The sequence below is a fragment of the Cryptotermes secundus genome, unplaced genomic scaffold (genome assembly GCF_002891405.2).
Source record: "Cryptotermes secundus unplaced genomic scaffold, Csec_1.0 scaffold1475, whole genome shotgun sequence".
NCBI lineage: Eukaryota > Metazoa > Arthropoda > Insecta > Blattodea > Kalotermitidae > Cryptotermes > Cryptotermes secundus.
The window spans coordinates 897,813-921,563 of NW_019731600.1; the positions used below are offsets into that span (position 1 = coordinate 897,813).

The 23,751-nt window shown below is 36.7% G+C and overlaps 3 protein-coding genes across 4 annotated transcripts in view; 1 reads left to right on the forward strand and 2 right to left on the reverse strand.

Annotated features, from left to right (window-relative positions):
* Window positions 1–753, reverse strand: part of LOC111867295 (serendipity locus protein alpha) — a 34,436-nt gene extending 33,683 nt beyond the window's left edge. For both annotated transcript variants that reach the window (XM_023857020.2, XM_023857018.2), the window contains exon 1: window positions 465–753. In XM_023857020.2, coding sequence (XP_023712788.1) covers window positions 465–536 — 72 coding nt within the window. In that variant the 5' untranslated portion in view covers window positions 537–753. The remainder of the gene's footprint in view (window positions 1–464) is intronic.
* A 1,431-nt stretch (window positions 754–2,184) lies between these two features.
* On the forward strand, window positions 2,185–5,841 carry LOC111867276 (protein preli-like). Its single transcript, XM_023856982.2, has 4 exons — window positions 2,185–2,337; window positions 2,451–2,580; window positions 2,827–3,040; window positions 4,251–5,841. The coding sequence occupies exons 2-4, from the start codon at window positions 2,492–2,494 to the stop codon at window positions 4,605–4,607; spliced, it is 660 nt and encodes a 219-aa protein (XP_023712750.1). The 5' UTR covers window positions 2,185–2,337; window positions 2,451–2,491; the 3' UTR covers window positions 4,608–5,841.
* A 4,606-nt stretch (window positions 5,842–10,447) lies between these two features.
* LOC111867275 (probable ATP-dependent RNA helicase DDX56) overlaps window positions 10,448–23,751 on the reverse strand; it is a 26,168-nt gene continuing 12,864 nt past the window's right edge. The window contains exons 6-11 of the mRNA XM_023856981.2: window positions 19,495–19,674; window positions 15,300–15,441; window positions 14,471–14,571; window positions 13,090–13,231; window positions 11,798–12,010; window positions 10,448–10,742 (exon numbers count right to left, since the gene is read on the reverse strand). Coding sequence (XP_023712749.1) covers window positions 10,683–10,742; window positions 11,798–12,010; window positions 13,090–13,231; window positions 14,471–14,571; window positions 15,300–15,441; window positions 19,495–19,674 — 838 coding nt within the window. The 3' untranslated portion in view covers window positions 10,448–10,682. The remainder of the gene's footprint in view (window positions 10,743–11,797; window positions 12,011–13,089; window positions 13,232–14,470; window positions 14,572–15,299; window positions 15,442–19,494; window positions 19,675–23,751) is intronic.

Sequence of the window (23,751 nt, forward strand, 5' to 3'; positions counted from 1 at the left end):
CAACTTAAGTCTGAATGTGTGCAATGCAAGTTGACACAAAGATGTCCTGCCCACCAGACTATTTGAGAGATTTGTTGCAGGGTCTCAAATAACTTCCCTGTATTATCCTACTCTGGATGCCCAGTCCACATGCGGGCTGAGTACTGTAGAGCTGATCAGCAGCTTTGAGAAGAGTGGCAGAGCTTTGTTGGAAAATTGCTTCCTGCTTTGGGTTACTTTATTTTACGGAAAATTTCCAAACTGCTCACCTTCTGCTGTTACAAATACTTGAGGAGACTTTTCTAGATTTGTAACATAAATAGTTTTCGTGAACTATATATTGATTTTCTGCTATCAATTGTAATTGTACATATAGCCACTTAAAGTAAATGAAACCTCGTCAGGACAAAAAATAATCTACAATACAAGATTTCTACTTCACACTGTGTTGATGTGTAAGAAAATGTACAGAAATACCTACAAACCTTATGCACTATGGGTCTCAGGATTTTAACCATAGTTTTAGTTCTTAAGGAAAAAAGCTTGGCTTCCAACATAATGCTCCTCTATACTAGTGATTTTTCTGTTTCTGATTGTTCCACTGTTCGTGAACGTCAAACGCAAAATAAAAAAACTATCAGAATTGCTTTGCAAACAATCAAGCGAACAAAATTCAAATTTGAACATCATCGATTCAGAGACTGATCGATTTCGTAGTTAATCATATGATCTCTGAAATACCGATATCACTGGATCGCTGGATAATGGCCCAAGTTGGACGTTAATTCTTGCAAGTCCCGTGATTTATGTAGACCACGGATCGCGTGAAGATAACTCTCTCCGTCCATTTTCACTATATGGCCGCTATGTGCACGGATCACAAAATGGTACAACAGGTTACTAAATTCAGCGGCACAGTATACAGTTCAGCAGCTATGTGCATGTATGCAAGAGGAAAAATAACAACGTGCAAGAGGTGTTTCATGTAATTGTTTGATGATCTAACTAAACGATTAAATGATAAAGTGAAGAATTGCTCACTATGTGCATAAGTTCTCTTCAGCATATACAGTCAATGATTTAGCGGTCTTCAATAATTGCAGTCTATGCACGAATCTCATGATGGAACAACATGGTGACAGCAATGTCTACGTACAATACATAAAAGGTCATTTGGTACACATAACATAGTGGTATCCATATACTACTGTACGAATCACGTTTTGTCCGTGCAATATTACATTTCGCATTGAATTTGTGGCCTAAAATTCGCGCCATGCCTCCTAGCGTCTCCGTACAGTTCATATTGCATCGATACATGGCAACAGCGGTAAAATTTTGAGAATCGTCAGAATGGTTTCCCAACCGTGGTTACGGGAATTTTTGCAGGACTCTCTTTACGTACACTTATTTGACACTATTGTTCACAGGCTGAAAAACGACCTCATACAGTCGTCAATCCATATACTACGGTTATTTTCAGACGAAACGACTTCATTCTTGTTTCGGTGACAATTTATCTAAGATTTATGACATTCACGGCGCCTATCAAGGATATTTTCCTCTTGTATGCGCATGATGGAAACCACATAGGAATTTTGTAAGATAATGCCTAGCTTTATAGGAATTAACAATTAGAATCCTTAAGGGAAGCTACTTTAGAGCGTACAAGACACTTTGAATTTTAAAGCCAATAAACCCAAGTCAGTTTGAATGGTTTTTAAGGAATGAAATAAAATCTCAGAATGTTACGTAACGCTAAGTAATGGACAGTCAACAGATAGTGGGATCCTTCAAGTATCTGGGAATCTCCAGATCCTGGGGATAGCCTTTGGAATCCACTTATTGTTGTGTGCCTAAAACACATGAAAGGTGCTTAATCATTAGTTATGATTATAATCTTTTAGATTGGGAGCCGGGATAGCGTAGTCGGTATAGCGAATAGCTACGGGCTGGACGACCGAGGTGTCGGAGTTCGAGTCCCGGTTGGGTCAAGAATTTTCTCTGTTGCGTGGAACAGTGAATTATGAGGTGTGTGTAAATCAGCGATGGCGCTGTAGTTTAAGCGTAATTAAGAGAGTGTGTGTAACCAAGCTGCTAATAAATCGAATCATGTGAACTGGAACCCTATCCTGCTCATGCCAATATACTCCTTATTGTTGGGTTCTTCGGTTAGTATCCTTGCTTAGGGATATTTTAGTCATTGGTGTCGAATTCCACATGGCAATCTTGTCAACATGCCAATATGGCTGCATGTGTGAATTGGGAAGTCATGGTTCTTTCGATGTGCATAACAGGGGTGCAAGGACTTTAGCCTGTGGACTGGTAGTTCATAGGAAGAAGGTTTAAATGACTATGGTAACTGTATGGCATAAGTTATTTTTCATTTGTCGTCCAAAATAATATGTAGTCATTGTAGATATTGTATATCCTTATAGTAATCATTACAAATAACTATCCTTTTCTTTCAGATGTGTCTTTGTGGTTAATGTTATAAATACTAATTAGAAAAATGAAATATTTTGAAAGTACGTCCGTGTTCCATTTTAGTTGGGATCAAGTTGCCCAAGGCTTCTGGAGGCGTTATCCAAACCCCCATAGGTACGTATTTTATGAAACATTTTGAAAAATAAATTTCTTAAAACGTTCATTTTAAAATATGACACATGTAAAGCTGTAAATGAAGGACCATGAGGAGGTGTTTTTCAAGATCACAAATGCTTTGTAGTAAAGAGCATTATAGCTTGTTTAGGTGTCGTTAAGTGGTAGCTGATCATTGAGTGTTTAAAAAGTTATGCTTCTCTCTTTGTGCTGAAATAAATCGAGGATATTTTTCTTTTTTTTCAGCAATCATGTATTGTCTGAGGACACAGTAAGTCGGGAAATACGAGGAAGCAAGCTATTTACTAAGCGTCTGCTCACTAAGACTAACAGAGTACCAAAGTGGGGAGAGTGCTTCGTTAACTCTCGCACTGTCAAGATTGTAGAGGAGTCTGTTATGGACCCAAATGAGAAAATTCTAATTACATATACAAGGAATATTGGTTATGTTAGAGTAATGGTAATTGTTCCTTATTACTTAATTTCTTATTTTGAATGCAGTTAGCATAAACCAAATTTGCAGATACATTTATCATTAATACTATATAAATTTAAATTACAGTTTTAGTAATTACTCTTAAATATGTTTTTATAAGATTTGAGGCTTTCACGGCGGTGACTATGAAGAAAGCAGTCTTCTGGGATTTTGCACCGTGTATATGTGGTGTTAACCGACGTTTCGGNATTCTGTTGTGTTGTTGCACAAGGCACTATGCTACAACGTGGAAGGTTGCATGTTTGATTCCCAATGTTATTGGATTTTTAAATTGATGTAATCCTATGGCCATGGAGTCGACTCAGCCTCTAACAGAAATTAGTACACTAGTGTGTAAGGCTGACAACCTCACTGCCATGTGTGAGCCAACTAGAAAATGTGAGAACCTCAACATCTCACAACCTTATGGGCCCCCACAGCCTGTTACTGGGATAGCTTTACCTCTGTACTTTGTTATATCATATTGTCCTCTGGCACACTTAAATCAGTTGTGTGTGAAGTGGTCATTTTGCTAGTAGAGTTCGACCCACTTCATTAGTATAGTGCTTGATCCATAGAAAATGTTTGAAAACAAACTGAGCAGAGCTGTGGGGGAGACATTCAGTTATTTGCACTTTTACTGAGAAATCTGTCACTCCCTGCCCAGAAAAATTCAGATCCATCCACTTGTCTGTCCAGTACATTAATTTGAGTGGCTGAATTGTTGAGATGGCTTTAGGCACTGTGTACTGCTCCAAACTGACTTTCATAGATAGCAGTATAACACATACACGCTTTTACTACAGTGTAGGTGATATTTTCCTGCAAGTGTATTAATGCTGAAGTATTTACGGTTCTGGTGGTGGTGTGGGGAGCATTGTGCCCCTAATCACATGCACATTTTTGCCTTTTCAACTACTGAATCATTTGCTTAGTTTTCATAAAATTTGTTATAAGCATTATGCCATTTGGTCAATGAATGATTGTTTTCTAAGAATATGTTTGATTTGTGCTGGTACCACATACCACTGCACGTATAAAGTGCCATTTAAAGCCACTGATAAATGGCTTGCCTGCCCATTTTACCATATTACCTACTTTTATTAGTATGAAGTACTCATGGGTAATTTGGACAGAAAGACATATTTTGCCAGTAACCCTCCATATGGTTTATCATTGTACTTTTTATTTTCAGAGTATTGTTGAGAAAGTTATTTATAAAGTAAGCAAAGAAAACCCTAATTGGACAGTTGCTGAGCGATCAGCCTGGATTGATTCACAAGTTTTTGGTTTTGGACGAGCCATCCAGGCGTTTGGTCTTGAACGATTCCGCAAGAACTGTCAACAGATGGTGGGAGGATTTAACCATGTACTGATGACAATGTTCCCCCTCACAGCAACGTCTCTGCCTCATACAACTTCTGATGAGACTACAAGTCAGTTAACTCCAGCAAAGAAGGAAACGTTGAAAGATGCTGCAAAGAAAGCCACAGATATTGCAAAATCTAAAGCAGGACCAATTTATGCATCCTGCCAACCAAACCAGACATAATTCTATTGAATGCTGCTGTTATTGTAGTTTCATAAGGAAATAGTGTTAGAATTGGCAATTTATTAAATTTCAGTTAGACAACAGAGCTTTCATTTATATTGTTGCCATTCTTCAGCATGCTAGTTAAGGTGATGCATCAACAATTTACTCCGCTTTCTTATGCTACCTCACATGTTCCAGATTTTTGAACTCTTACATTCAAGAGAACAAAAAAGGGAACTGGCTGAAATGTCAACACAAGTTGTTCTGGTTTAGAACACTTAGGTTTCTCTGTTCCAGAGACTTGAAATAAGCTTTGTTCCAGTACTGAAAGAAAACCATCAGAAGTATTCCTGATCATTTGATCATTTTCCATTTAATAATGTACTGAATTACAGTGTTACTTCATTGAGAAAGTGGCAAATATGTGTGATCTCTTCATGTTAAGCTTTGTTCTGTTATTGTACATGATAATGAATGTTACAAGGTATACTAAAAAGTTTAAAGATACAACAGTTGAGCCAACAGGTTGGATGCATTATTTCACAATTCCTTGGCATTAGACTGGTCCCTGTAAACAGGTTACTGTTCAGCTTGTTCAGGAAGTGTAAACTGAAACATTTCACTCTGAGCTGCAACCAATCAGGATCATGGAGATTGTGAGAGGGCTATTCCATGCAGTGATTCTATAGGTTTATAAATGGTTGAAATAAGAACCAGCCTGCCCACATTTTCAGGGTACTGCACCAAAGAGTTTTTACAGATTACCACTGGTTTTCAGAACTCAGGAAGGAAATTTGAATCAGAAAATGGTTGGGAAACCTTGGTTCCCAGGATTAACATTGAAAATGTTGGTTGATTTCATGTAATTCATAAGCATCTTTGGGCACGTTATCCACATTTAAAAATGTTGGATAATGTTATAGCATTTGTAGAGGAGGGTCTGTATCAAATGTTCCAACCATAATTTGCTCGGCAACATTTTGGTAAACATTGCATGAAAGCCGGAATACCAACGAACAAGCAGGAGTCTTTGCTAGGCAACAGCTTGCTAAAGCTCACTGTCTGTCAAAAAAAGAATCAGCAAACGTTTATGTAGATACGAGGAATCTTGGAATCACCAGGCATTTCTGCATCAATGGATACAGGAGACCAATAGCTTCTATTCAGTCCTCCCATACTAATATAAAAGAGAGTTCATTCGTGAATTCAGTTCATTCATTCGTAATAGAATTCAGAAGGCAGTTCAGTAATTGAATATTCAGCTGTGAAGTGTTAACCAGGTAAGATTCTTTACTGAGCAACGACTAGCAAGCAGACATTGAAGACTTTGTGTGCTGTAGTTACAGTAATCTTTAGAGTGTTACAAATCAGCAGATAAGTTTTTATGTGTGTCATCAATCCTGAGAACCCATTAATTACTTGTCCCGTTACCAGGATAAATACGGCTTCATTCCAGCGGACATTTAATCAGTGCGTGACATCATATGCTACCAGTTTGCATATAATATTGCATCATCACTAAACAGTATTAAGTATTTCACTCGCAATATGTCCATATTCTTGTACATGCTTCGCTGTGCATATTTCCATGGTAAAGAGGTCAACAATAGAACTTTTCAGTGAAGGTACCAATAATTACAAATTGTTACATATTCTGTTACTAACAGTTTCATTCTATTTGCACCCTTGTATCTTTTCAACATTAAAAAAACACTGTTTACATTGTTACCATTGCCCAAACTTGTAATTTAGGTGACAGTGTAACATTTTTACTCCACTTTATTAAGCTAGCTCACATTTTCCACACTTTTTTTATATACACATTAAAGAGAACAAGGGACTGGCTGAAATGTTGGCAGATATTATGGTATAGGTCTAAGAGTACTGTGTTTCTCTGTTCTCAAGGATGAAAATGAGTGAACAGCAGTAACCAAGGTAAACATTGGTTATGTGAAAACCAACAATTAAGATAGTTTCATGAATAATACATATGCTAAGGCTGCTTCAGATATTAAACTTTTAGATGTTTTTGCACTGTTACACATATCAGCTCTATATGAGAACAGCTATTAATACAAATTTCGCTGTCAGTGGAACAACTTTTTATTGATTTGGGTTTCACTAGACCTTGAAGATGAAACTTTAAGGGTTGAAACATGTAGTGTAACACAAATCACTAAAAAGGTAGTTGTGTTGACAGTGAAATGTGTATTATTAATTGTACTTATGCAACAGGATGCAAACTCTAAAAAAGTATTAAAAAATGAGAATATTTTTGACCCAGTGGGTGCCTCACACCTCAACAGAAGCCCAAAAATAGAATAGCATGTTGCTGTGAAGTACTCATATGATTTGATAATGGCGCTTATCTAACTTCTGACATTATCATAGGTTATGAGACATGCACCTACCATCTCATTCTGGAGAAAACTTTTCTCTCATGACACTTAAACCACACCACCACCACCACCACCACAGTCCACACCTTGCATCAAGCAACTTCTTTTTGCTTCCAAGAGTAGACTGCTTGCAATTTGAGCAGTTTTGAACCCTTTAAGATGCTGTATATACAATTATATGCCACTTAACACTGGGGATAGGTTCCATAAAAGCAGAATGGACAATGAAGCAGTGTTTCCTGTAATGTAATATCTGGGGATGCATTCCTGTTAGTTTTTCTTATGTTAATGCAACATAAAAGGTGGGGATGAATTTCTACTGTGAAGAATTGAAATTGGGAACAAGTGAGCTTTACAATCAAAGTTGTACACATTACAAATTAAAAATATATAGATACAACATTCAAATTGAAAAATTCGCCTATGTAATTGAACATTCCAAAGGAAAGAATTATGTAACACATTTTATTTTGGTATATGTTAACCATTACTGAGTAACACATATGAGGTAATTCATTTTACTTCCTTTACACATTTTGGCCCATTCAGAAGGCACACATTATAATTTCAAAGCATTTTTTAATGTATGCCTTCTGAAGATGACCCATATGGGCCAAAACATGTAAAGACAGTAAAATAAATTACCTTTTTTTTTTTCTTATCTAATCATCTTAGATCATGCTTTGTATTAAATATTTTAGAGAATAAATGTCAATTTTTATCACATAAATGTAACTTTCATTTAAAAAATAAATTTATGCTTTCATAGATTTTACTGACCATTTTAGAGAAAATTTTATTAAGTATAAAACAATTTTGTAATATTATTTACCTGTCTTCATTTTGGATTGTTCTGGAGCATTCAAAAGAATCATGAGGCGATGGGACAGCTGTTTAAAGCTGACCACTATGGTTGATATTGACAGGTATTCAGCAGCAGATGGTGATTTTTGAAAATAAAAGTCAGGTGACCTTGTCCTATTTGCTTTATATTTGACTGTGTTAGGTAATCTGCTCATTTACAGGCATTTTCTTATTAAGATATTCTATTCATATAGATTGGGCATACAGTAGCGTGGTTGAGGCTCTACACTAAGAACTGGAAGGTTTGATTCCTGATGTCATCCGATTTTTAAATTGATCTAATCCTTCCAGTCTCACTATCGCCCTGGGGGTTGACTCAGCCTCTAACAGAAATGAGTAGCAGGTATCTTCCTGGGGGGTAAAGGGTGGTCAGCACATAAGGCTGACAACCTTACTGTCACTTGTGAGCCAACTAACAATGTGAGAGCCTTGACATCTCACAACCTTATGGGCCTCCACAGCCTGTTACAGGGATAGTGTTATCTTTTTATCCATATAGATTTCCATCTTGACCATCGTTGATTCTTGAGAGCATCTGCTCACTTGTAGATTCATCCTTGACACAATGGACAGCTTCAAGAAATAGCTTTCTGGGAAATGTTCATGCAGCAAGAGCTTAAGTGTGCTGTAAATGCAGTAAATGTGAAAAAGACAGTTGCATATCAAGGACTGAGAAGCGATACCATGGTATCACATGGCAACAAAAGCCTAACCAGTCCATCTGAAGGGCAGGGGTCTTTATAGCACCAGCCCTTGCCCTAGTACAGAAGTTTTGCAAGTGAGAAAAGCCAAGTGGAACACCAGTGTGTTAGAAAGAATGACAATTTCCAAATACACATTCTATTTCTTCAGCAGTGCAAAAAAACACCATGCAGAGCAATGTTATATTAGGCACAGCTCTACATAAAACGTGGCTGTACCATAAATTGAGCAGTACCTTTACTTCCAGGATGGAATGTTCATAGGAGGGGCTGGATACAATGAGAGGATGTAATTGTTGAAATACTGTTAAGTCACTTGTGTCTAAAGGCTTTTCTAGCTACCTACATTTCACTGAATGTTATACACAGACCATTGTCACTATGGCTGTTGAATGAAGAGTACTTGCATTGAATGTAGACATACTTTTATGTAAATTCTGTGTTTTGTAAGTTGATACTGCTTGAGAAAATTATTCTGTAATTTGCAATGTGAACTGGGTGCTTTATTTAGACTCAAATTTATAATTATATACAAAGTAAAATGTTATATACACTACAATCAACAATGTTTATAAGTTACTGTATATAGAAAAATTTTGTTGTCAATAAATTAAATAATGGAAATGTGCTTTAATACTTTTGAAAAGCAGTGATGTCATAGAGTCCAAACATCATACTAGATTCAGTAGTAGCATGTATTAACTTTATGCTAAAGATGTTAATTTACTGGATAAGGTTAAGTTTGTGTTTAATTAAGCACCACACTATGAAGATGTATGGGAGAGCGGAGTTACAGCACCACCATTCTTGATCTTGGCACTAGATGGAGGTGGGTGGTCGGCTTCATGCCCCAACTGCTTTACCTTCCAGGAAAACGCTCCCAGTACCCACTGGATAGGTGGCTGGGTGGACCCCAGAACCAGTCAGAATGATACAGAGAAGAGAAAAAAATCTATCCACTACCAGAAATTGAACCCCAACTTCTCTCAGTTTTCAAGCCCATAGCAAAATTGCTATACTGACAGCTACTCCAGCACCCTTAAAAGATTTGTAATATTTGGACTTTGCCTTGGGACCAGACTAATGCACTAGTAACTGGTAGGAAAACATAACCACCACAAAGAATAAGAAGCGTGAGATGGAGGTTGGTCTAGAAGTAAATGCAGAAGAAGTTCAAGTATGAAATAAAAAAAAGACAGTTAAATCGTTTCAAAATATTGTGGAGTTCAGGGAACAATAGTAACAAAATAAAATAATCAAATCGAGGAGAATGAGCCAGACTCATACATGTATGGGCCACCTTACACTTAATGTAAGTGTACACAAGGTGGTCAAAATCTGAGAAGTACATCAGTAATGTATGACCTAAGAGCAAGTGTGGAAAGTAGGCCAAATGGAATGAAATATCTTTGGATATTACATATGTTTGAGCAAAGTCCAACATTTTGAAGACCATCTTTCTCCATTATTCCATCATCATAGAATTATGTAATGATTAATTTATATAAATTTAGATATCCAATGAGGTTCCTTCTCCTAGGACAACCACTGACCTATGAAAGAGTACTGGACAGAGTAAGTGTAAACTCAGGTCAGCATCTCTGAGCTCACTGCTGCTACCCAGAAGTTAGGCAATGTTCATTGAGCATGTCACATAAGTAAATCTGACTTTACTTTTCAGGTGTAATAATGATAAGCTTGATGCTGCTGAGATGATTCTGTGAACTGCTTGGTATGCAGGTCTTAAACATATCTCCAAATATATACAAACCAAACAAAAGTGGTTACCTATCACATCCATTTCCTGCTCATGGACCCTGAGACTGTCTCTGTAATGTTGGCCAAAATAAACTGGTATATGAGGTAAAATTTCACTTAAAAATTAATCAAAATATTCAGGTAACATTTTATTAACTGAACAAAACATTTCTCAAACTCTTCTTTGCAACAGCCCATTAGCCATCCATTAAAATACTGGTTTGTAACTCCAAATTTAGGTGATAATGAACTGACTGCAAAAGATGCCTGATTCACTTATTTTATAGACAGTTCAGACATTATGTCTAAGAATAAGAACCAATGATACAAAGTTGACTGATTTCCTTAAACATTTACAGAAGTCTGGCGAATCACCGTTTCTTCTTAAATCCAGAAAATTCCATACATGACAGGGGATTCCTTTTCTTTGCCTGTAAAATACACAGCAACCTACATTACATATTTTATAATTAGCAGCATATTTCATCAAATATATTTACACATTACATTTACAACTGCTTATTAGTCACAGCAATTAATCTATCTTCCACTGTAGGAGTTGGGATAGCTTAGTTGATATAGCAATGGGATATAGGCTGGAAAGCTGGGGTTCAATTCATGGATAGGGGAAAGATTTTTCTCTTCTCCACAGTGTCCAGACTGCCTCTAGGGACCACCTGGCCTCCTATCCAATGGATACTGGGGGCAGTGTCCCCTGAGGTAAAGTGGCCAAGGCATGAAGATGACCACTGATCTCCATCTACAGCCAAGGTTAAGAATGGTGGAGTATAATTCCACTCCCTCATTCGTAGCCATATTGCAAAATTATGCTCTTCCACAGCTCAAAAACAGGAATATTATACTTCAATTGGATGTCAGCAGTCACAATTTCCTGAACATTCAGGCATAGGCATGGCAAGTAACAGAATGAGTGGGATTTTAGGCAAATTAAATCCAGGCATTAGGTAAAAGCACATCAAGAAGAGAAACCATAATAAATATCACAGTCTAATAATGTATATATTGGAGGAAAGTCCATTTTCATATACTTTCTGGAGGACAATAAACACTTTAAATAACACACAATCAGTATGCCTGAAAGGAACCTAATTAATATGCAAGAAGTCACAAATTCCATTACAGTAAATGTGAGGTTACAATCCATTACTTCATTCAAAATTTAATAATCAGCTTCGATTCATGAAACACACTCTCCCTGAAAATATGACTACCATAGAACTTCAAACTTGCTATCTAATTCACTTACCTATATTTTCCAATGAACAGTGATTTTAGTAGAACTATGTTTCATTACATCAGTACACTTACTGATTGTTTTCAATCACAAGATGACGTAACACAGTTTCTCCCCATGGAATATTTTCCAGTGTGACTAATACATGCACACACACATATACACATGTGCACACATACACAAATTGTATTCTGCTTATTACATTACACTCCTTAAATGTTTCATACTTACTTCATAATGGGCTTTGACCTTGGAAGTTCCAGCAGAACCAGACATCTTATCAAAGTATCTTTTACGTGGTCTTGAAACACCAGCTAGGGACTTGAGGGCAGATGGGACAATGTATTCAGGTACGTCTGCTAAGTGTGGCTGTATTTTTACTGTATGAAGAGCTTTGTCATGGCGCAGCAACTGAAGATCCCGTGGATTATCTACGAAATAGCTCTGTGTTCAGGCGAAACAAATAATTATGTTAATATATGTACTCATACAAGCATTTCTTACTTATTCCCTTAATACTCATACAAGCAAAGACTTCTTAGAGCAACCAGCTGCATCCATCATCTAGCCAAGGAAGACTAAAGACCACTGAAACAGTGGTACCTATCTATGAATACCAAACTATACAGCGATCCTTCTGCTCATATAGACCCTGGCTGGGAAGTCTGAGGCATGGTCAGGATGATTAGTGCCCTACTAGGAAACAAGATGAACATATCTACAGGTTAAAGAGCACTGCACACTTACTGCACTACGAATGATTTTCTTCACTCTTACATGTATTTTCTAAACATCCAAGATAGCCTAAAAGTGCAGAAAAGGCTGCATCTTTTTAACATACACTCCATCAATTGTATATATCTTGAGCATAAAACAAAATAAACTCCACCTCTCTTTCAGATTAAGAGTAACTACTACTGTGTCACAGAGTGAGTATAGTTTTGCACGCCATTATTTTGCTTCTCATTCGCTGATTCCTTCTTACTCAGTAGATATGGGCAGCGCTTCTAGGAAACTGAATGCAGGTGCTGGATAGCATGCTGCCATAAACAAAAAATCTCTTTTGTGGTCAAAGTGATTCCCTTGCCAAACATGTTACATTTGGTGCTTTACTACTGTATATTCAGTGCAGTCAAGGAATTCAAACTATCATTTCATGTGTCAGATATGGGGAATTATACAGCAGGGTTCGTGACCTTCATAAATTATGCAGAAATGAATGAAAGTAACACTTTTCTCTCACATGATTAATCTTCTCAGTATTAAAATGTGACTATTTTAACAAATGAAGGAATAGAAAAGAACTAAAGAATTTAAGTCCATCTAGTTTTCTGTAAGATGAAAATTTGAAATACAATTCCACTACCATAAATAATACTGTACTTGCGGCGTTCAAGGGAGAATTACATACATAAATCGCCAACAAGATGCCAAACAATGAACACTTGAATCTAATTCATGTATTCATATTCAGCAGCATACAGCTCGTTCATTCATTCACCACTCATTCATTAAAAACACACCTTTAGCTTTTCACAGTTTAATACTTCTTGTTTGATTTCCTTAAGACGTGCCTCTCGTACTGCAATTCTTGTAACAGCTCGCCATGCATCCCTCGATCGGTAACGAAATCCTTCAACTTCTTCCAGTTTAAACTGGTATGCTCTAGAAAACAATGTAAGGTGGTTTGATATCATAAACACATATGCAAAGGCAAAGACTATAACAATTTAACTGATTTATCATCCAGTTTATTGGGGAACAAACTGAATCTGCATATATAGGGAATGAGTGCTGGCAAGAGTTACCCATGTGCCATAACACAGCTGGATTCATGGCAAAAGCGAAAGGCCAAAAAGCTACCTCATGTAGTTTTGTGGTCACTTATACCATAGAGTTTAAGTAACAGAAACAAGGGGCTAATTATGGTACTAACAGTGGTTTTGTAAGAAAGCTTGCATCATTTTTGACAATGGTAATGTCTGAAAGAAGTCTGTTTTCTGTATTTCTGCTGCTACAGAAAATGAAAGATTTTTTTATTTATGTTGTTAGAACTTTCAGATGGGCTGGACATGCAGCATGTATGAACATGAGAAATGCATATAAAATTTAAGTGGAAAACCTAGGCAAGAAATCATCTGGGAGACCTAGGTGTATATGGAAGGTATATATTAAAGTGGATCTAAAAGAAATAAGGTGTGAGGGTCTGGACTGGAGTCACCCTCCAGACAGGTTCCATTAATGGGGTCTTGTAAATGCAGTAATGGACTTTTGGATTCCGTAAAAGGCAAGGAATTTCTTGACCAGCATCTCGACGACTCTGTTCCACAATTTTCTGTTACCACTGTCTATCTGGTGGTGGTACTAGTGCCAGAAAGCTTGCACTACCTAAAAAAAATGGCAGTACTAATTCAACATTGATGTTTACAAATGTGTATATAGAGCCCACAACAGCAATGCAAATTTTCGCTGTTATTTTCACTGTTCTATCACCTCTAAGCTTCTAACTTCAGTGGCTTTTCTTTACTTCATTCAACTCAATGCTACAACTGAAATAAACATACAAAGGACAGAAAATTTTAACAACAGATACCTCCCAGTTTCAGGGTGTTATTAGTGTTAACAGTTTTTTAAACACTTGAACAGATGCAGAGCTGGAATGCGAAAACCAAACTGATCCAATATGTGGAGTGCCAAGAATGAATAAAATAACTTATTTTACCATAACAGAAATGACCATACGTTGCATACCAAAAACAAGAAAATTCCCATTCCACTGAAGGTGTTCAGCTTTGCAGTGACAAAGAATCAGGAAGAATTCCAGAGCTCTTCTGCATTCAGGATTATCATTATCAGCTAGACAGCATAATGAAAACATATGAAGTGGTTTTCTGTATGACTAACCTGAAAACTTTTTCTTCTTCAGAACAGCCACTTCTCAGATGACTTTCAACTTCTTCCATTAAAGGGCGTTCCCTTATGCTTACAAATGATAAAGCTGTACCCTGTAACGAAAAACATCCTTTAATTTGATCCCAAAATGTACTATTCCACAAACCTCTTCCTTTGGCTTCCCACCAGAGCAGCCTGGGTTCGATTCTGGGTCTGGTCAAGTAGGATTTGAGGTGGACAAAGTGGCGCTGGGGCAGGATCTCTCTGAGTACTTCGGTTTCCCCTGTCAATCTTCATTCCAACAATTGCTCCACAATCACCCTCACCTATCATCTGAGGCTGGTACAATAGGCCAGAAGTGGACGCAGTACAAGGGACTTAGTCCCACCCCACTAGCAATAAAAAAAACCTCTTCCTTCAGGAGACATGCTTCTCCTGCCCTTACTTATTCACCTGAAGCTTTGTAGGATGTTTCCAAAACATTTCTCTCCTGAAAGGATAGGAAACTTGTAAAACTATACATTTCAACCAAGTAAATGGGAATATAAAAAATAAACTTTAATAAATAAACAAACAGAGAACAATTCCCAAATCATCACATGTTTATGTATCTGAACTTTGAAACATATTTGCATACAAAAATCCCCTTTAATTCACTTCTCCCAGTGAACACTATGAACACTTCATCACAGACTTCAACATGCACTTCTTCTCCTTTTCCATCTTTAACATTTTATGGAATCCTATATTCCAGGCCTTTGAGATTCAAGAAAATTCAATTTTTTTTAGGAAAGCTCTCTAGCACATAAAGGTAACAGACATTTACAGACTGTTCACTTACTTGGTGTTTACCCCTAGCAGTCCGCCCAACTCTGTGAATATAAGAGTCAATATCGGGTGGGAAATCAAAGTTGATTATATTTGACACAAACTGAAAATCAATACCTCTTGCAACACCAAATTCTTTATCTTTCTTACGCTTCCTGAAAAAAAATAAAAATATGCATAAGAAACATGCACAACTACAGTAAACTCCCCATTATCCATCATACATAGGGAATGGGTGTGCCACTTGCATGAGAAAAACTATTACAGAAACCCAATACAGTGAAACCAACACATTTTCACTTCAGTTCTTCCTAGCCAACATTGCACATTGATGGGACAAAGAATTCAGATATATATATGCCACAATGCAAACACAAATTCAATTTGCCTATACTGCAGTGGCACCTGTGTCAGGGGGATGACAGGTAGCACTGCTAGTGGCTGGGAAAACCAACATGTGATAGGTGAACAAATGTAAATTGCTAATTTGTTTGTCAACAATTTTATAACAAGTGACAAATCTTTTTCTGACTATTTTACCAGTTGGATGAGAATTCTAGGTAACTGGGAGTTTACTGCATAAGTCACCATGCAGACTACAATTACAAAATTTCCATGAAAAACCATGATTTATCCAACTAACCATCAACATAATACACCGACAAATCAGTTTCTCTCATTACTAATGACATATGATTTGTGAAGTTGTGGCAGAGGTCAATATCTCCTACATCAATGCCATTCAATGTGTGGGAAAAATCAATTCCTGAAACCAACTCTAGAGAAGTGAACAAGACTTCTGTCCTGAAACACCCACAATGCCTAAACTTACATGGACCATTACAATATGAATGCACAGAATTAACTGGGGCAGGAATTTAAATATATACACTTGCCAGTTAAGTGGTTATGACAACACGTCATGTGGTACTCTGTATCGTAGTAGGTATGACGTCTCTACATGCCATGCATGTTTCCAACTACACCATTGTAGATATAATGATAGTCAGCAATGCAAATTTCTACATTGTGCTTGCTACATCTTCTAGTTACTTCACAGTGTGACAGGAAGGTGATGATTGCTTGATAGCTGTCCTGTGTTCAAGTTTTTGCAAGTAAACATTTTGGCAGGCCCAAGCAAGAAGATGTGTGTAAGTGATGGGGTGTTATATGAACTTTCGCAAGAGAATAAATATAGTGATATTTCTGAAAGCAAATNAAGCAAGAAGATGTGTGTAAGTGATGGGGTGTTATATGAACTTTCGCAAGAGAATAAATATAGTGATATTTCTGAAAGCAAATACAGTAGTGACAGTGAAATAAATGTGAAAATTTTGTCATGTGGTGAACAGAGTGTCAGCTCTGATGAGCAGAAAATGTCAGTGACAAGAGCAGCATGCAGCATGGCATATGGGAAAAGTCAGGTGCTGACCAACCACAGTTTTTTTCTCTGCAAAGCCTGGCATCTATGCTGATTTAGAGGACTCCAGTAACCCACTGGAATATTCTGGTTTTATACGCCAGGAATTGCATAATAGACAGAGAAACGAACCAGCATCCCAAGCAATTGATAGAAAATATGCCTAATCTAAAATTAAGATCTAGGACCCATCACTGCAAGGATATGAACAGAAATTAAATAATAGTGTTGCTGGCATTCTTTCTGTTACAAGGACTTCATCAAGAAGTGGATAACCAGAGAGTATTTTTCCTGGAGGAAAATTCTATAAACACCCATATTTTTGGACCTCTTCAGTGAGAGGAGGTTTCACCTTCTACTCAAGTTTATTCATTTTGATGACAATGAAAAGGGCCAAAGTTGAGGAAAAAGTACAACTGTGAAAACTGAAGGTTATCCCTGTGTGTCACACCGTTTCACACGTCACCGCATGGTGGCCAACTTCCAGAGGTGTGAAAGGGGATCGAGGTTCAACAAGTTGATATGAAGTGTCTGAATGTAAGATTTTAATGGCTCCAAAGTGTACTATGGGAGGGTATTGAAAACTACACCATCATTATAAAGACCCTCACAGTATGTGCCGCTACAGTCGCATCAATGTTTCTGGTGGCACAATCATTTTAGTGATGATTTCAGTCTGTACAAGAGTACACTTTTGCAGCTGATGTTAGGAAGAACAAACAGCTTTTGTTGCACAGTTCATTCGTCCACAGTAGCCTTGAGCTTGTGAAGAAAGTACAAATTCAGCTCACAGGGCAATAAGAAACACCTGTTTTCAATGAGGCAGTCAGAGCTGCAGTAGGTCACAGTAAAATGTAGCAATAATCAAACATGTGTTTATGTTTAGGATGGAGATTGTTTTGTCAGTCAGTTCCTATGATTGTGTTTCATCTCTAACCACCAGACACCAGTCAGGACTTCATATACTGAATGTGCACAAGTCAGACATGCTTTTGTGATGAAACTGAAATTCATGTGAGTGGCATACTTTTTGAGAATAAAGCCAAAAGTACAGAATTTTACTAAAATATATATATATATATGTACAATAAATGTAACAGCTATATAAATAAAAATGCAGATATATGAACTCCCATAAACTTTTTGATTTATAATTTTATGACACACGGTTGAGNCACAGTATTTAATGAGTCATGACTTTAGCTGCGTTAAGTCATCATTACATATGCCTGTCTTGCAGCAAATTCGTGTTGCTTCTGGTAGAAGTTTCCTCGTTCAAACTGTTATGAATGGCGTGTTTTCTTTCCTATGAAGTTATAAACAGCAGAGACGTGATATGTGCTGTGTTTATAATATCATATTGCCCTGAGCTGGCCACACTAACACACTCAATTAGAATTCTTAGAAGAGGGATGTCCAAAAATTTATTCTTGCAATATCGATTGATTTCGCACAGTACATAGCAGACAATTCTTAGAAAAACGCCACGAATTAAGGCAGAACACTGTGGTCACCCCCTGTGACGATACGGGTGTGTGTGGGGGAGGGAAAAGAACTCATTCCTTCACGTATTATCGCTCCAGCTGACGTCATTTTATCGTACTGACCTTGGTGGTCGTTTCGAGGGATGACCATAAATATTTTTTTGAGCCAGCTAAGCTCTGCTTTCGTGCACTACATAACAGCCAGTTCTTAGAATAACTTCATGAATTCTGTGGTCACCCCTACGACATCTGCTTCAGCCAAAATGGAAGGAATTTGAAACGCAGAAGCACCAACCCCTTGTTATGATAACCTAAAGGTTGAATTTACTGCAGCTAATCTGGCAAGCTACAGAGAGACATTTCCTGTTGTATTCCCCCCACGGGGAAGGAGGCAAGGCCGCACAGAAGATGTGTGGTTAAAAAAAAAGGGTCAGAGAAAAGATACACAGTATTGGTCTGGTGAACGTGAGTTAGCCATGTGTTTAGAAGAATGCTTCAAAGCGTCACCTGCTTCCATTGCCGAGATACTGGGCGCTCATATTATAAGGCAAGGTTATAAAACCATCTTTTAAGATCATTTTACTGAAAGTTTCATGCTTAAAAGCGTACCAAACACTGCTCAAATTCTAAACCAACTGCTTCCATTGCCGAGATACCGGGCGCTCATATTATAAGGTAAGGTTATAAAACCCCCTTTAAGATCATTTTATTGAAAGTTTCATGTTCCTATCTCATATAATTTAAGAACAATGATGAATAAATCATTTTCGAGCAAAATTTAAATGGCCGGCTAAATATATTACCGCCGGAGAGACACGGCAGCGGAATTTAAATTACCACGCAAAAGGGTTAATGTCCCACTGCAGGAGAGATAAGAACATGGAAAATATACTACTTAACTGGTTTAGTCATATTAGCTTCCAGTCACATTAACCTTTATCATGAAATAGTCTCCTTTTACTGAGCTCAGATTTCAGCCCAGAAACTTTTACCAGTAATGGGGTTACAATTTCAGTCATACTGGTACCTGGTGACTACTAAAATAAAGCAGTATATAAATACACCAATCTAGAAACAAGACCAAGCAAAGCAAACCTATGACTTCACTCACTAGCCCTCCACTGGTTCAAGCTCAGCCTTGATCACAGGCAACAGGCTCTTATACAGATGGAGAGTTTGGATCCAGTGCCACATCCAATCCTGATGATGGTGACACAGATGGTCCTCACAACACTGGCTATTTTTAACAAACTGACATACGTGACGGCTTGAGATTACTTTGTTAGTAGTATAAATATCTATACCCTTTCTTTCCCACATGTTTCACAGCATGTGGCTCATCCAATGATTTTTCATCTGAAGCAATGATGATATCGTACACTCCCTGGTTGAACTGATTGACAGATAAGCAACGTATGGCAGCTGGAAGCTCAGAGTTAAGAACGCATGTTGGAATTCTGAATTGTTCTAAAAACAGCTTCAACCTAAATGAGAAACATTATACATTACTTCCAAAATGGCATTAACTGGAACATGATTAAGTGCATCCATTGCATTGTTACAAGGTTCTTCCAAAAGTGTAATGCTAAATGTCAACTTAATGAAACACACTAAAAAAATTATACAAACATACAATAACATAATTATCCACATCAATGCATGCATTAAAGTTGACGGCAAACATGCAAGAAAAATCCACTTTCAACTAACGTAGTGCATTCTTTAAACTATGAATAATGTCACTAATTTTATACACATAACACATATCTCTTAAAAATTTAACTATAAAGGATGATAATATGCAATAAAATGCCTAGCTACAGACTACATGCCAAGGATTCAATTCATAAAAATTAGGGAATATTCTCTGCCACAATATCCAGACTGGCACTCAAGTTCACATGCAATAAATACATAGGAGTGTTTTTCTAGGAGCAAAGCAGGAAAGTACTCACAATATGAAGACAACCACATTTCAACTCAAGCTCATTTAAAATTTGCACAAGACTTCACTGAACGGCAATCCTAACAGGCAGAACAATTAATAATGCACGCCTTAAATGTTGACGGAAAATTAATTGATAACCATTATATGATTACAGATTCTTTAATTACTATTTTCTAATTATACCTGACAAAATCAATTCCAAATCACAAATGTTGGACATATTATAGTCTGATACTGACAATTATTTGAATTATCTGTCTTAAGCTTTCACACCCCCCTTCCCTAAAATTAAATTCAACTATACCTCTACTAAAGAAACTGAAAAGATAATTAAGTCTTTATAAAATAAAAAATTTCCAATGAGTGTGATGAAATTTCAGTCAGAATTCTAAAAATCAGTGTGCCTTTCATTAGCTCTCCATTAACTCATATTTGTAACAGATCTCTTACAACTGGTGTGTTCCCCAGTCATTTGAAATATTCAGAAATAAAACCACTATTTAAAAATGGAGATAAAACTAATATGACTAACTACAGACCTATTTCATTAGTAACATCCTTTTCAAAAGTTGTTGAAAAGGTTATATATGCAAAGACTGCACAAACATATAAGAAGTAACAATATATTTGTAAATGAACAATATGGTTTTAGGAGTAATTCATCTACAGAAACAGCCCTGTATAGATTAATTAATGAAATATTAAATGCGCTGAATAACAAAATATTAGTTGGTTGTATTTTCTGTGATTTGAAGAAAGCTTTTGACTCTGTCAATTATAATATTTTATTATCTAAACTGGAATTTTATGGAACAGTTGGTAAGGACAATGCTTTTGTAAAATCCTATCTCAAAGATAGAAACCAGAGAGTTGTAATTAATAACTGGCACATTCATTCCCGATGGGCAAAGTGAATAATGGCATTCCTCAGGGATCGATTCTGAGACCTATATTGTTTCCTTCACATATAAATGATTTGCCTAACATTATAATTAGTAAATCTAAACCGGTTCTTTTGGCAGGTGATAGCAACATAATTATTACAACTTCCAGCCCTATTGATTATGAAAAAACAATTGTTCAAATATTTAAAAACACAAATGATTGGTTTAAAGCTAATTTATTGACACTACACTTTGATAAAACATTTTTGTACAATTTTTTTACTATGAACAGCTATGCAATGGATATGCATATTGACTATGGTAACAATCATATTGCTAAATTTACTAATACCAAATTTCTTGGCTTCATTATGGACAATATGTTGTCATGGAAAGGACATGTCGACTGGCTTGTGTCCAAATTATGTTTATCCTGTTATGCAATCAAGGCTGTTAAACATTATATGTTACAGGAAACAATAAGAATAATTTTTCATATTTTCACTGTTATGACTTATGGTACAATTTTCTGGGACAATTCTCCCCATGGTGTTCATATTTTTAGGCTACAGAAAAGAGTAAGTAGAATTATTACTAATTCTACAAGTAGAGACTCTTGTAGGGAATTGTATAAGAGACTGAAAATTTTGCCCCTCCAGTAACAGTATATATGTATTTTCTCTTTTACTGAATGTGGTTAAAAACATAGAACAATTTAAATTCAACACTGAGATTCATAGCATTAATACAAGATATAATAACAACTTCCATTATCCAATATGTAATATTTTGGAATTAAGATTTTTAATAATCTTCCATCTAGTATACAGAACTTACCTCATGACACAAAAGAATTTAGATTTGCTTTAAAACGATTTCTTCTTCTAAATTCATTTTACACATTGGCAGAATATTTTAATTTCAGTATTAATTAATGATTTTGGGCTATTTACGCTATATGGCTAGGACCATATTCTTGTTTGATTATTGTAGCCTTGTTTAAGGCATATATATATANGGAGAGTCTAGGTTATTATGAACTGAATAAGCATAAGCCATGGTTCGATGAAGGACGCTCAAAATTATTAGACCAAAGAAAACAAGCCAAATTGCAATGGTTACAGGATCCAAGTAAAATAAACGGGGATTTGCTTAGTGGGGGGTAGAGTCCAACTAGGTCCACTCAGCACGGCGGCCACTGATTTGCCTATTGTAGCCTGCCCGGGTGATTATGATGATGGAGAATTTGGTGGAATGAAGACTAGCAGGGGAAACCGAAGTACTCGGAGTAAACCCGCCACAGCGTCACTGTGTCCACCACAAATCCCGCTTGACCAGACCCAGGATGGCCGCTGCTGTGGGAAGCCAACAACTAACCACTTGAGCTATGGCACGGCCTTAAATAAATGGGGATAATCTGAATAATATAAGATGTGAAACCAGCAGGCATTTTAGGAATAAAAAGAGGGGATATCTGAAAGACAAAATTGATGAGCTTGAAATGAAGAGTAAGAACATGAACATTAGAGACCTGTATAGAGGAATAAATGACTTTAAGAAGGGTTACCAACCTAGCAGTAACTTACTGATGAGAACAGTGGTCTGCTTATAGATTTCCACAACATTTTGAATAGGTGGAGGAATTACTTCTCTCAGTTATTGAATGTACATAGTGTCAGTGATGTTAGGCAAACAGAAAGCCATACAGAAGAGCCATTAGTACCTGATCCTAGCCCTCATGAGGTTGAAAGTGCTATTGCAAAATTGAAATGGTATAAATCAACAGGTAGTGATCAAATTCCGGCAGAATTTATTCAAGCAGGAGACAAAATATTACGTTCTAGGAACCACAAGTTAATTAATTCTGTTTGGCGTAAGGAAAAATTACCTGATCAGTGGAAGGAGTCTATTATTGTACCAGTTCACAAGAAGGATGATAAAACTGGCTGTAGTAATTATTGGGAGATATCACTGCTATCAACTTCATACAAAATTTTATCCAATATTCTTCCCTCAAGGTTAAGTCCATGCATAGATGAAATTATTGGGGATCATCAGTGTGGGTTTGGACATAACAGAATAACTACAGATCAGATTTTTTGCATTCATCAGATATTGGAGAAAAAAAAAATGGGAGTACAATGAGACAGTGCATCAGCTATTCATTGACTTCAGGAAAGCCTATGATTCAGTTAAGAGGGATGTATTGTACAATATTCTGATAGAGTTTGGGATACCTATGAAACTAGTTAGGCTGATTAAAATGTGTTTAAATGAAACGTATAGTAAAGTCCATATAGGTATACGTTCGTCCAATAAATTTCCTATCCAGAATGGTCTAAAACATGGAAAAGCTTTATCGCCACTCCTTTTCAACTTTGCTTTAGAATATGCCATTAGGAAGGTCCAGGACTGTAAATAAATGAATGAATGAACAGCAAAATGTCATAATGAAAAAAGCAATATTCATGCAGGCTATCACCAAACAGTGTGTACAATACATTAAAGGAATGCAAGGAACAAAGGAACAGCTTAATCTTCCCTTTAAAAATAGACAAACAGACGAATTGATTACAAATGACATGGAGAAATTAACTAAAACAACCATTTAGAGAAAAGCAGTTTCTTTTCAACAGTTAAAACTTCCAGCTGGTGTTAATGACACTCAAAATAAAGGATTATTTTTCTTAAGTTGGAATCCAGCAATGCAATTTGTGGTCAATTCAATT